The sequence below is a fragment of the Fringilla coelebs genome (assembly GCF_963513975.1).
Source record: "Fringilla coelebs genome assembly, chromosome: 3".
Lineage (NCBI taxonomy): Eukaryota > Metazoa > Chordata > Aves > Passeriformes > Fringillidae > Fringilla > Fringilla coelebs.
In genome coordinates this window covers 31,820,375-31,834,585 of record NC_140030.1, presented here as the reverse complement: position 1 = coordinate 31,834,585, position 14,211 = coordinate 31,820,375, and the positions used below count along the sequence as shown (strand labels likewise).

The window sequence follows — 14,211 nt, the reverse complement described above, 5'->3', positions numbered from 1 at the left end:
CCAGTTCACAGTTCTAGTCCTCTGCACCCTCCAGTTGATCTTAAAAAGATGATAATGCAGGCAACCTGTGTTTTGCTGATTATTCAAAGCCATCTGCATTGCATTTTCAAGCTGTCCACATCTGTGTTAGATCATATAAGGTCAAATTTTTGAACAGAGATCATGGCTCATCTACAGGGGTCTTCACAGGAGTAGAACAAGGAATTTTAAGCAGATTGTTGGCCCTTTTCTTGTCCTTATTTGGTGACTTTTCCTTTTAAGACTAAGATAATATAATGAAAAGATCTGATAGTTGGGAATGTCCTAGTATTAATGTATATTATTTAAGTTTATATTCAGCATAGTCATTGTTTAGTCTTTTGGGTTTTTTTCTATAGTAGGAGGAGACATTTTCACAGAGGCAATTGCAGAGTGCTCTCCAGTATCTCTTTGGGAGCTTCTCACTAGTAAACCTGTAGCTAGTAAATCTTTCTTTCAAGATTTCTTTTAATGTTATGATATTTACCTCCCTTTGGTGTGCTTAATAGGCCTCTGCATGTTAATATTTGTGCTCACCATACTCTCAATTATACCACCCAAAGAAGGTTTCAGGTCATGAAGGACTCATGGAAAGCATAAAAAAGCGGGTCTGCTTCTGAATAGCCAAGTGTACATGAATAAGTAAAGCCTTTTCTCCTCAGCCATTTCAATGCTTGGATGACCATCAGAGAGAATTTGGTGAGGAGAAAGAACCTAATGCAAAGCCCTTGCAGAATTAAATAAAAAAAGGTTTCTGACAGCTGACTATATTGTTTTTGCTTAGCTCACATTGGGCTGTGTAAAAAATACTCATCTTGTATATGACTTTATTGAAACATTTTTAGAAACTTCCTAAATAATTGGAACCCTACTCTGTCTAATAATAGAGGGTAAAACTGAAAAAAATTCCTAAAACAGGCCATCAGTGGTATTAGACTAAAGCTTTAATAAGGCTGGCAACAAAATAGTGCATGAAGAGTGGTTTGTTATTTTTCATTACAGCAGCTCTCGTTTCTGTTTTCAGTGTTATACTCTTGAAGGTAATTAGTTTTATTAATGCATGGATTTGAGTCATGGTTAATGTGAAAAATGAATTTGTATCTTGGACTGCAAATGTGACAGTAAATTATTTATTAATGGGGGGAAAATCACCCTAGATCTGGCACATTTACTAGAATTTTCCATGTGGGGGACTATAGTATGTTGGAAGAAACATATAAGTCAAAACAGATTAACTTTTTAATTGTACATAATGTTAAATTTAACTTTCATATTAAAGTTATGCATGCAGTTTTTTGAACTAACATAGTTTGACTTAAATCCTACTCCCAATTGAATTTATTGTCCTGACTAAAGACTAGATCTATATTTTCTGTGCAGAAGAGGATCATGCTTTTAACCCCCAGGTACATGGAATAGTTATATTCATGAGTCTACAGTGTTGGATCAATTCTGTGGAACATGTATGAAATCACAATATCTTTCAACTGTGATGAGTGTGGATGATTTTTCTCAATGGGATTTCTTCCATATAAAGACCAGAAGCTCTGATGGCAGGAAGCCAGAAAATTTGCAGCTGGTAACAAAATCTACAGGAAAAAAGAGAGAAAGGATTTTTGCCTTTTTTTTTTTTTTTTGCAAATGGCTGTGGATAAAATGATTGTGTCTTTCTGTTTTGTATAAATATTTTGTGATTTTCCTTGTGATGAAAACAATATGATGCATATTTTATTTTGTAATTTGTAAACTGAAGATATCTGAAATAACTTCCTACCTTTAGAGAACATTGCAGCTTTATATGAATGTTTGTTCTTGTTCCCTCTGTATCTCTTGACCTGTGTTTATGCCTGTGTGTCTTCTCTGGATTGTGCTCTTTCTTTTCTGTACATGCAAACTTCTATACCACACGTATTATTATGTCTTTTTCCCCTGAAAATTGAGGAATGCTATTTATGTGAAAGTGATTGTAATACATGCTGTTAATCCCACTATTACATGGTTGAAAATTAATCAGAAGTTTAGCTATATGTGACAGACCAAAATACCATAAAATTGTATAATCTAATAGTGCTTACTGCCTTATCAGTGGTTCCTCTAGTAGCCTTGCACAAAACTTCTGAAATCAAGTTATCAGCCATATTTAAAGGCCAAAACAGACAATGACATGACAATAGGGAACACTGGCCTTGACATTTGCAAAGGCTTATTTTTAAAAGGAAACATACATGAAGGAATTTAGACAGCTTTTGCCATGGAACCACTGACTAGTGTGAATAATGCTCTCAAATAGGTCATACTTGACGGAGTGCCAGTGAATAAAACTAGAGCTATTTTGGAAGCTAACTCATGACACATGTCATCTAAAAGGATGGGGAAAGAAAGCCATCATGCTAAGGCTATATTTTTCTGGTTGACATGGCAGGTTTAGAATGTAGAACCAGAGCAGAAGCTGATATTGTGCTGCTGGTGGATGGCTCATGGAGTATCGGGCGGCCAAATTTTAAAACCATCAGGAACTTCATTGCCCGTATTGTTGAAGTTTTTGATATCGGTCCTGACAAAGTACAGATTGGTAAGTTCTCATATGTTGGAGGGAAAATGGAGCATAACTGCTACAGAGACTCATAATGGCTGAGTAAATGATGGCTTTTTTCCCAGGTCTTGCACAGTATAGTGGTGATCCCAGGACAGAATGGAATCTCAATGCTTACCGAACCAAACAGTCTTTGTTAGAAGCTGTAGCCAACTTACCATACAAAGGAGGCAATACTCTAACAGGTATGTCACAGTGCCAGGATTTTACTTTAGCTCCAGTGAAAATGATTCTAGTAGCTGACCCTGATATTGTTCTGTGAACTCAAATGTGTCCATGATGAAAGGGACTTAACAGCTCAGCTCAGTAAGGTTGGAAGAGGTCCAGCATAGGCTTCTAAACTCAGGAGAAATGTGTTAGAAGAAATTTTGGGTGATGAAGAGCTTGTGTTGCTGTTGAGCCTATGAAAAGAAGAAAGGTCAGTTCCATTTCAGGGTTGGGATGAAGACAACCAGGAACCAGAGAGAGGGGTAATGGAAGTCAGGAGGGTGATGCACACCAGGTAAGAGAGCGCCTGAATAGTGTCAGTTGCTGAGATCTAGATGATGGGCTGCAATTAGATTCAAAAATACTTCTATAAGGAAATAAACTGTGGAACTATGCTGTCAGAGTGAAGTCACTGGGATGCACTAATTTATTTTACTGTTACTACTATATGAAAATAGTCAACAGTGATGGTTACTTTCTTTGTGTCATGCTAGGAATGGCCTTGGATTTCATCTTAAAAAACAACTTCAAACCAGTTGCTGGCTTAAGGCCCAGAGCTCGCAAAATTGGTGTTCTTATCACTGATGGCAAATCACAAGATGATGTAGTTGCCCCCTCAAGAAAACTCAGAGATGAGGGAGTGGAGCTGTATGCAATTGGTAAGTACTCTATGAAGGCATGGCCTGCAGCAACCCCTTCCTGCTCATCTGCTAAACACACAGAGAAGTGCCCACATACATAAGTACATAAAAGGTTATTTGATGAATGTGTTTAGGGACTTAATTGCATGTTATTGTGCTACATGGCCATAATTTCTAACGGGTTTTGCTTTCTTCTCTTGTAAGGTATTAAAAATGCAGATGAAAATGAATTGAAGCAGATTGCAACAGATCCAGATGACATCCATGCTTACAATGTTGCAGATTTCTCCTTCCTGGCTACCATTGTTGATAATGTAACCACGAATCTGTGTAACAGCGTGAAAGGTCCAGGTACATCATATTTTCAGACTATTTCATTCTTTATCCATTTATGTGCTTGCTCTGCTAGTTCCTTTTTATTACTTTTTGGGAACACTGTGTTAGCCATGGGCTGTTTTTTCAGCTGCTGGTGTGAGGAAGTTGTGCAGACCACCTGGACTACACCACAGGGGTCCTTCCTTTCCTTCCAACAGTGACTGTGTTATAACTAACGCAGCATGACATTGCTGGATGTGCCTTCTTTTTCTCCCCAGAATTGTGAAGTATCTTTCTTAGTGTGTCAGCTTTTTATTCATTGTGGCATGTTTTTTGATGATACTCATCCAATAAGGAAAATTTTAGCAGGCCTGCTCTTTTCAAGTATTAATGCCTGACACCCCAAAACCAAAGCTGAGCATGAAAAAACATGTATGTAATGTTAGCTGATGGTTCTTCAGTGAAATGCTGATGTAGAAGGTGGAATAGGAATTACAGGGAACTTGTTTAATTTTGAGTGTGTTGATGTGAGCTATCACTTCATGCAGTTGTTTTAAGAATTCCTGAGGAAAAATAAATATAAGCTACTACACAAAGTGGTTTTTTCCCCCTTCTTATAGGATAAATAAATATCTTTTTAATTTGCTTTCTCTTGCAGGTGATTTGCCACCTCCTTCAAATTTAGTTATTTCAGAAGTGACACCTCGTTCTTTCAGACTGAGATGGAGCCCACCTCCTGAGAGTGTTGATAGATACAGAGTTGAATATTATCCTACCTCTGGAGGTAGCCCTAAACAGGTTAGTATTGTATGTTCATCCTTTACATTGTCCAGTATAACCTTGGACTTCCACATCACGATAATATCATTCTGAATTTGTGCTGAGTAGGGTGCAAAAGCAGCTTCGGTCAAGAATATCATGCCTTGGGAAATGTTGCACAAACTTACAAAAATTAGGAGCATATATATTACTATGGTTGTTTTAATGTCATGAAGCCAGAAGTAAAATATATTTATTATAAAGAATTTTCTTCTAGTTCTAGTAACTCCTTTATTTTCATACTCCACTGTCATATATTAGTTGAAATATGTCTGCACCAGAAATTTTCTGACCATACTCGTGGGTAGGCCCCCTGTCCTTTTAATGCATTTCCTTCTTTGTAGAGAACAAAATGGTGAGGGACACAGGTTGTAATAAGTGCTCAGATTAACAATATATGACTTCAAACTGTTTATTGAACAGGATCAAACTTATCTTGTGGTTACCACTTCTCTACACAGAAAGCCAGTGGCTGGCAACTCTTGGTCCTGGGAAATCTGAGTTGCTCATTACTATCTTTAACCAAACAGAATAGTATCTAGGAAAATGAAGCGTTTAGAAGAGCAAAGTTAGGTGCCTGTGTGTACCTAGCTCTGAACATCCCATCTCTGACTGTGGCTTTAAATCTTATATTTGGCTCATGGAAAGTTCAAGAGTTGGCCTTTGATTAAAATTTGAGCTGTTGTTCCAGTGCACGCTGACTTTACAATTTGACTTCTTCTTGGCACTTCTGTTCTACAAGGTGTTTCCGATGCCTTGTGTTGTAACCATCAAGATTATCCCAGATTTTGAATTTTTTTCCCAAAGTGGCCCTTTATGCCCTGGTCCTTTCTTTATGTTCTTTAGTAATATAGAAGTGTAAACCATGTGTGAAATCAGAATGCACTGTAAGTGATGCTAAGCAGATCCAGCACAATTTGAAACAAGTGTCCGTCTGAGATTTCCCTGCAGCTTGCTTTGCAAAAATAATGCTATATTGTCAGACAAAATGTATACAAATTAGGGCCAGACTTATCTCCTTGTCATTGATTTCTGCAGTTTCACAAGGAATGATTGCTTTTCTTAGAGATAAGATTACAAACATATTTTTCTTACAGTGATTAGCATTACTTCTCTTGCAGTTTTATGTAAGTAGGATGGAAAGAACAACAGTTCTCAAAGATCTGCAACCTGAAACAGAATATGTGGTTAATGTGTTTTCTGTGGTAGAAGATGAAAGCAGCGAACCTCTGATCGGCAGAGAAACAACTTGTAAGTTAGAAACGGGTCTTGAATAACATGTTAACAGCCAGTTTGGCACCTGGGGAGCTGTCCAGTAGAACTTTCAGCACTATGGATTTTCTTCTTAGCAGAAGTAAAATATTTTATCTGAATTACCAATTTGTACTGGTTGTCCAGACCTTGTTGTCTTGAAGACTTCAGCAAAGTGAAACTGCAATGTGGTAGAAAATATTTGTCCCAGCTTCTTTCTAGGCTCATAAAGCATGGCTGTACAAAACTAGAACAACAGACATGAATTACAAGACAGAGTTTATAAATTCCTGAAATCTGATCATAAACAAATTGTTTATGCTACGTAATTAATTCCTGCTGCTACCAGACAGAATTATTTCTAATTAGCAAAAGCCAATTCAGCACAATTATGCCACTTCTATGAGTTATAATTCAGTTATATTTCTCCTGTGAGCTGTCTACATTGATTTCAGGTATATTTATGCTTATGCAACATAGGGTGACACTTCTGCCTCTTTAATAATATTGAATGTCTGTTGTTCATTTCGCTTCTTTATTTTGTATTAGGCTTGTCAAAAATCCTTAAAATGTATATAATTTTTATGAAGTCTGTGTTACTTTTTCATAGGGTTTCATGGAAACTTTTCATTTCTTGAGTAATTTGAGAAATATAGAAAACAAAAAGAAAGGACAAAAAAACTCTTTGTACAGATCCCAATCCTCTTTGTACAAATTATGTTGTTTCATATTAGAATTTTCAAGTGAGTTAATGTTGCTTTTTACAAGATTAAAATGTTCCAGTGCAGACTTGTAAGAGTTTTAGCTGTGTATGTAAAAATCTGTTGCCACATTCAAAACAGTATTACCATTACCTCATTCTTAAACTAAGGGTTTAAATACCACTGTTTGCAGATTGCCTCTCTATTACCCATAACACGCCCTAAAACCTATGTGCAATATTCTCAAAGATACGACCTGTGATACAAAGCATTAAGAAGCTGAATGAAATAAATTAATATATATTTTGTATTTGACAGTGCCAATCTCTTCAGTTAGAAACTTGAATGTTTATGACATTGGATCAACTTACATGAGAGTGAGATGGGAACCTCTCAATGGAGCTACTGGTTATTTGTTAACATATGAGCCTGTGAATGCCACAATCCCAGCCATAGAGAAAGAGGTAAGAGAATTTGTCTTTGCTACCTGTACTCTACCAAAAATAAATGAAGTAAAAATGTTAGACTATCATAATAGTCAAAAGACTGGCATGTACTTCTTGAAGTGCAGTGAACTTACTGGGATATTATATACAATGACATCAGTCAGGAAACTGTAAATATACTGTGAATCTCACAAACAAAATTCCCTTGAAGTTAAATCATTGTTTGCTTTTCTGCCATTGCTTTCTTCAGTTTTTAAACATGGTGTGTTATTTTTCATGCGCAGATGCGTGTGGGACCATCAGTGAATGAGGTGCAGCTGGTAGATCTCATCCCCAACACCGAGTACACTTTAACAGCTTACGTATTGTTTGGTGATATGCAGAGTGACCCACTCACCACTCAGGAAGTGACGTGTATGGACATCTTGATTTTTGCTTTGTTATTGCTTCAGCAACACCTAATTTTAATTATATTTCATGCAACAGTTTTTATATAATCTGTTTAATTTAGAAGACCATCTTAACCATGTTTTATGCATTTTCTAACACTTACACATTTCCTGAAGGCCTCCTGAAAGCCAATTTCAATGAGAAGGGTCCAGCTACTAAAAGGGCAGCAATATAATTTTTAACTTGAATAATGAAGGAAATCTTGAGATCACAGTGTTATGAAAAGGTTTCAATTTTCCCTGTATTAATTTAGAAGCCTTGTTCCCAAATTCAGACATCCTCTTAAGCATAGAGAATACTAAAGAAACATGCTATATCAAGAAAAAAACTAGATCTAAAAATGGCTTCCTTTTTTATACCTTTCCCTAAACATTTCCTATTGGCAGAGGCATACTTCTTTCTGGTCTAGATGCATGCAGCATATTTACTTTCATGTCCTCAAAAATTTTAAACCATTACCTGTAGATGAAAACTGCCTATTGTCTCCAAATGTTATGGTCTTAATCCCTGATACTTCTGGAAGTATTGTGCTCATAAGTTACAAAGGTGAAACTACTATAGTTTATAGCTATTTTGCTCATTGCTGGGAAAATAAGTTTCTGAACTCTCTCATCTAATGCCCAGGACAATGAACTCATCAGAAAACGGTTGCCTCCATTCACTGAAAAGACTTTAACTGAAAGACATTAAGAGAGACCTGTACCTCTGCTAGGACTAGCATTCACTTACTACTATCATTTTTTTTACAGTACCTTTGCCTGGGCCCAGAGGTTTAAAAATTCAGGATGTTACTCACAGCACCATGAATGTCGTTTGGGATCCTGCCCCAGGAAAAGTTCGAAAATACATCCTAAGATACAAAATAGCTGATGATGTTGATGTAAAGGAGGTAAAATTTTTAAAGTACTAGGAAAGTTTTTTTGAGAAGCTAGATTTCTAAAATAACAGTAAAGATAGTATTATAATCCACCAGTGAGAGTAAAGAACATCAGTTCATAGTGATTGCAGTCAGGAAAGTGTATGGACTTCTTGGAAGCTGAATGAGCACAAGATAAATTTCTTGGGTACTCCCTTCTTCCTCCTCCTCTTCCTCCAGAGAGGAAAAAATACTTAAAATGACTGGAGAATTTTCATATGTTTTGGTAAATAGCCATTTCTACCCTCTGCTTAAATATCATTCTGCCAAGGTGTAAGAACAGCTTACAATTAAGAGGACAGGTTAGTGAAATAAAGGTATGTTAGGCTCTTTGCCTACTGACAGAACATATGTGAGCATTGTTAGAGACGTCTTTTAGTTATGTACAAGTTTTCCTTAATTGTGCTGCTAGGCATAAATCAGCTCTTGGAGAATTAAATTTGTTTTTTAAAGAAACCAGAACTTTCCAAAAGTTCAGTCTGCATCCTTGTTTCTACAGGAATAAATTACTGAATGATCCACAAGGACTATGTGTATCTGATATAATATGTTTTGCAAAGGAATTAGTAGAGAGCACTCAATATTTAGGTGTAAATTTAAGGGCAAATGGTAAAACTTAGTGCAGAATACTTTGTTTTTCAGTGCAGGAATTCCTGCCATTAGACCGAATACAGAGTAAGAAATAGAGCAATTTACAATCCTTTAAGTGTCTATTTTTAATCTTAGGTGGAACTTGACAGACTCAAAACCAGCATTACTCTCTCTGACCTTTCCTCCCAAAAACTGTACAATGTAAAAGTTGTTGCTGTATATGATGAAGGGGAATCCATACCAACAAATGCAGAAGCTGTCACTCGTAAGTTTTCCTAATAATCATTCTTGTGGTTGTTTTTGCTTTTGTTTGATTTAAATGGTGTGTGTTGCAATATGTTATTGAGTTTAGGTGAAGTTCTAATTTAATCTGAGAAATACTTTATTTGCACTTGTAGCATTATTTGCAATATAATAAACTGCAGAAATCTTAGATGAGTTGTGTCTTACTGCAGCAAACACTGACATTGCAGTCTGCAGAGAGGTGAAGAGCCATTGAAGCAAAACTATATCTATTTAAAGACTGAAGGAGAAGTGTAGGTGTAGAATTGATAAGAAAATGTAAGGACAATAGAGGAAAGGTTTAGCAAGTCTTTGCAGAAATCTAGGCAAGTGAGTAAGAAGCTGGGACATATACTAGAGGAGTAGAGAGACATGATCCTGCCTGTGACCCAAGAGAGTTTTTGCATCATGGGATGCTAAAGCAGCCTTTACTTTTAGAGAGTCATAAAAGTGGCATTTGAGCAACCTCAACAAATAAAGGCAAAGAAATGGAGCTGCACGGGCTGTAAGAGCTGATCTCCGTACAAGAGATGTGCCAGACTGAAAGGAGAAAGCAGCTATCAAGGAAGTTCTCATCCTGATCAAAGCTTAGGATTTAAGAATATAGTTAACCAGAAAAGCTACAATAGAAAAGAGTAATTTTACCTTTTCATTGCCCTTCCATCTGGTGTGAAAAAGAAGAAAAAACCATTCATATTCTCTCTTATTTTTTCTTCTGAATTTTTCATTCGTTAGTCTGATGTGTTTAAAAATGCTTATGAGATTTCCTGCTTGCTGTTGTGTTAGTCTTTGCTCTGTACCTGTGGTTCTGTGTGAATGTGTGTGTAAGGAAAGAAGAGGAAAGGTCTGCCAAATAAATTATTTCAAGTTAAATTCTCTGGTTCTACCTATTTACATATTTCTTCCCAGTGGCTAAAATATTTTCCTTCCTTAACCTACAGTTAACCTCTGTGAATTCTTTCTAAATAAGTGGCGACTTATTTGGCTTATATAAAGAATTTTAAGATTTGTGAGAAACTCCTACAGGAACTTGACCTGTGTCTATGGGAGTTCATATTCCCTCCATATAGCTCCAAAATGTAACAGCCAGGGCTTCAGTTGTTTTGAACAGGCATGTGAGTTGTGACCTCTGCTGAGGTCTGTTTTATCGGACAATGACCTAATGATGTGACCTTATGAGAGATAATTTGCTTAGTGAAGTGGACTGGGTAATGCTACAGTGTTTGATTGTAGTCATTAGAAGCATGGCAGCTGAGAGATGAATCTTCTACATAATCTTCTAAATTTTTTTCCTGAGTAATTCTTTTATTTAACTGTATTTATTTTGTAGTCACATTTTGTGGAACATTTTTCCTTTTCTCATAATAGAGCCTGTGCCGGCACCAGTCAATCTCAGAATCACAGATATAACCACGAATAGTTTCAGAGGTACTTGGGATCATGGAGCTCCAGATGTCTCTCTCTATAGAATAACATGGGGCCCGTATGGAAGAGGAGAAAAACAGGAGGTAAGAATAGACAGCCACCTTATGTATTTGTGGACAGTACCTCAAAGGGTGTATTTTTAAACTCAGAAATGTAATTGATAAATGGTCTATAACTTGGAAATTCAGTGAGAAGGTGTAGGACACATACTTAGTGATGTTACTGAGTAAAAACGCAGTTATATCCCACTCTGTTTGCTTGTTTCATTTGTATGTTTTGGTTTTGTTTATTTATCTTTTCCTTTTTTTTTTTAATTTCTTCACAAGACTATCTTAAATGGGGAAGAGAATAGTTTGGTCTTTGAAAATTTGAATCCAGATACATTATATGATGTCTCAGTTACTGCCATCTATCCTGATGAATCAGAAAGTGATGAGCTCATTGGCAGTGAAAGAACATGTAAGTAAATAAATGGATTCTGCATGTTGTTATTCATAGTTATTGAAACAGAAGGCATACACATACAAAAATTCTGAAAATTCTTTCTACTTTTTTCCTAGTACCCTTGGTACCTATCACTACACAAGGTAAGAATCTGAATTTCCAGGTACCATTTTATTGAAGGAAACTCATAGCTCTCTTTTTCTAAACTGTGATGAATGTTGACATTAAAAAGCTGAGATCATTTAATAAATATTATTGTGTATTTGGAAGAATACTAAACACTAGATTACCACATGTTTATTATTTTACAAACATTACAGTTTATGTTCCCCTGTACTCAATACATTCAGCTCTTGATCAGGCATTCATGCAGCCCTAAAAGTAAGAATGAAATGTTTGTCTCTGCTCTTTGGTGAGCTACATATTTATTCCTTTCTTTATTATGCTTCTCAGCCCCAAAGAGTGGCCCACGAAACCTGCAGGTGTACAATGCAACGTCACACAGTTTGACTGTCAAATGGGATCCTGCCAGCGGTCGAGTGCAGAGATACAGGATCATTTACCAGCCTATCAGTGGGGATGGTCCTGAACAGTCGGTAACTAATTTTGAAGTGCTTAAGTTATTCAGCCTTAAATGCAACCTTCTGTAAAGTAATCCATTGGAATAATTTCTTTTCAAAACACGACACTGTATATATTAATTATCTTTCACATGAAGATTTATATTTGTAGTGAATAAGTATATACTTCCACTGTTTTTTTCTCCCCTTTCAAATCCAAGTTTGAACACTCTTAATTGAGCAGCAATAATTTTGGATGCATCCTATTTTCTCAAATATTGCATAATCATAGACTCATTTAGGTTGGAAAAGATCTTTGAGTTCACAAACTCCAATTGTTTATCCATGGACAAAGCAAATATAAAGTGTGCTGAGGAATAAGTCAATCAGCATCTAAGGCTACAAGTCACAGATAGAGGTGTCAGGACAATCAATAATAGGAACTACCATGACTACTTTCCAGAGTTTTCCATCGTTTTCATAGTGTAGCTTCCATGTTACCTGAAGACTTTGCCATGGAACATGCTGTGAACAGTTGAGACTCTCTCTCACCACTCTAGGGTTAGAATAAACACACAGGTAGCATTTGTAAAGAAAAATACATGCAAAACATGTGCTAATTAAGTATTTAAGGTATTTTAGACTCTTATATGATGAGAAGCTGATGGAGAGACAGTACTTTCAGCTTTCAGCCAGCTTTCCCTGTGCTGTCAGCATGAAGAGTTTTGGCTACTGGCAGTCTATGCAACACAGCCTGGGAATGGTAATTCAGTCAGGCTGTTTATCAGAAGTGTGTGCTACTTAAAAATGCCCTATTCTTTAGTGGGAGGCTGTTGTGGTTACTGTCAAATGAGTCAGAGGAACACTCTCAGATGAGAACCACATTCATTCAGCTTGCCTCTGTAATTGGAGATCACTCATGTTCAGAAGTATATCTAGGAATATTTACTTTAGAACCAGTTGGATATTTACACACCCATTTTAACTCTCTTCTGAGCAACACGCATTTGGGTTGAGGTAATTGAAGTATATATTGAGCAGTCAAACACTATTTTATTGAGAAATCACTAGAGGACTAAGAAACAGCAATACATTTAATTAACATCTGTAATTAATTGCTGGCAGTGGAGTAAAAAGGGAATTATGATCCTTCTCTTGAAATCTGTGCAAAGAATATGGTTAATAGACTTAATTGCTTACATCTGGATAGAGTCAAGCAGTGGCAGTTGGAGAAAGCAGCTATATTTGAGGAGAGCACACAGAACTCTCCTATTCTGCTCACGGCATTTAATGTCTGTTTGCAAATGACTTGCAGTCATATGATCATAATTCCTTGTCTTCGTTTGCCACTCTGATATTTTATTAAAATGTAGGTGCTGGGTAGGAAGTAGAATAGTCCCCACCAAAGTATTTAAAATATAATTTCTTGGGGGTTTTTATTGCCCTGTCTGACTTTTAATGGCCTCAGCACCAAGAGGAATCACAGCTGATTTGAAGACAGAAAAGAAGGTCTGCAAAAACTGCACACAGAACTGCAGAGACCATCATGATCATTTAGGGTCAGGTTTTGAAAGGCAATCAGATACTAAAATGTAGAGGCAGCCATGATGGGCTGATAAAAGCATTTGTGCTTTGAAAGGAGCTTTGTACACTTGAGTACAAAAAACCCCTTTGATTGTAAGTTAAAATAGTCTGCTTGTAAATTAAAATAATCTCCTGCTATGAAATGTGAAGATGTCTAAATGCTTGCTCATTGTCAGTTCATCAGCAGATCATTTGAAGTGTTATGCTGAACACATTAGCTGAATAGGCTTTGAAAATGTGCAGATAGTCTTAAAAGTACAAAGAACGATAGGAGTAACAATATAATTAGTGCTGGTACAGAACTGGGCTTTTCTATCCAATTGTGGTTGTATTCGAGTTTGGAGATTTTAAAGAATAGTGGTTTTATGTCTAAACTTGCTAAAGCCAATGTGTACTAAATATTACTACTGTTCAATGTCTACTGTCAATATCAGTCACAAGAAGATTGTAGCATTTGATACATCACACAATGTTTTCCACTCTGCATCAAATGCTTGCTTTCTTTACTGTAGCAATAAGCACAAAAGAGAGAGTATAAAAGGGATTTTAATATTTTCCTTTTGTTTTGCTGCAGACTACTGTTGGGGGACGACAGAACAGTGTGGTGATACAGAAGCTGCAGCCTGACACACCATATGCAATTACTGTGTCATCAATGTACCCAGATGGTGAGGGGGGAAGAATGACAGGACGAGGCAGAACCAGTAAGTAACATCTCCAGGTCTTCTTATTAGGTACAGGGCAACATCAATGTATTGCTTTTCAGAAAAGCTGAGAAAACTTTCTTGTGGTGAAATTCATCCCATCTGTATTTGTCATTTTTCCTTTGATGGCTTTCAAGTTCTGAAGTAAGAACACCTGTCAGTCTGCTGGCTGTAGAGAAGCCCTGCACCACTGCCTTTGACTGGATGCCCAGTTTTTACAGCTGAGAGAAACCCTGATCTTACTATGGAATTTCTTCCTCATTT

At 36.6% G+C, this 14,211-nt stretch overlaps 1 protein-coding gene across 1 annotated transcript in view; it reads left to right on the top strand.

Annotated features, from left to right (window-relative positions):
* COL12A1 (collagen type XII alpha 1 chain) overlaps positions 1–14,211 on the top strand; it is a 100,028-nt gene that overhangs the window by 40,325 nt on the left and 45,492 nt on the right. Inside the window, exons 19-33 of the mRNA XM_084202508.1 lie at positions 2,441–2,590; positions 2,677–2,796; positions 3,313–3,477; positions 3,664–3,810; positions 4,433–4,572; positions 5,715–5,844; positions 6,864–7,009; positions 7,276–7,405; positions 8,191–8,330; positions 9,084–9,213; positions 10,599–10,738; positions 10,982–11,114; positions 11,216–11,242; positions 11,553–11,695; positions 13,818–13,947. Of these exons, the coding sequence (XP_084058634.1) occupies positions 2,441–2,590; positions 2,677–2,796; positions 3,313–3,477; positions 3,664–3,810; positions 4,433–4,572; positions 5,715–5,844; positions 6,864–7,009; positions 7,276–7,405; positions 8,191–8,330; positions 9,084–9,213; positions 10,599–10,738; positions 10,982–11,114; positions 11,216–11,242; positions 11,553–11,695; positions 13,818–13,947 (1,971 nt within the window). The remainder of the gene's footprint in view (positions 1–2,440; positions 2,591–2,676; positions 2,797–3,312; positions 3,478–3,663; positions 3,811–4,432; positions 4,573–5,714; positions 5,845–6,863; positions 7,010–7,275; positions 7,406–8,190; positions 8,331–9,083; positions 9,214–10,598; positions 10,739–10,981; positions 11,115–11,215; positions 11,243–11,552; positions 11,696–13,817; positions 13,948–14,211) is intronic.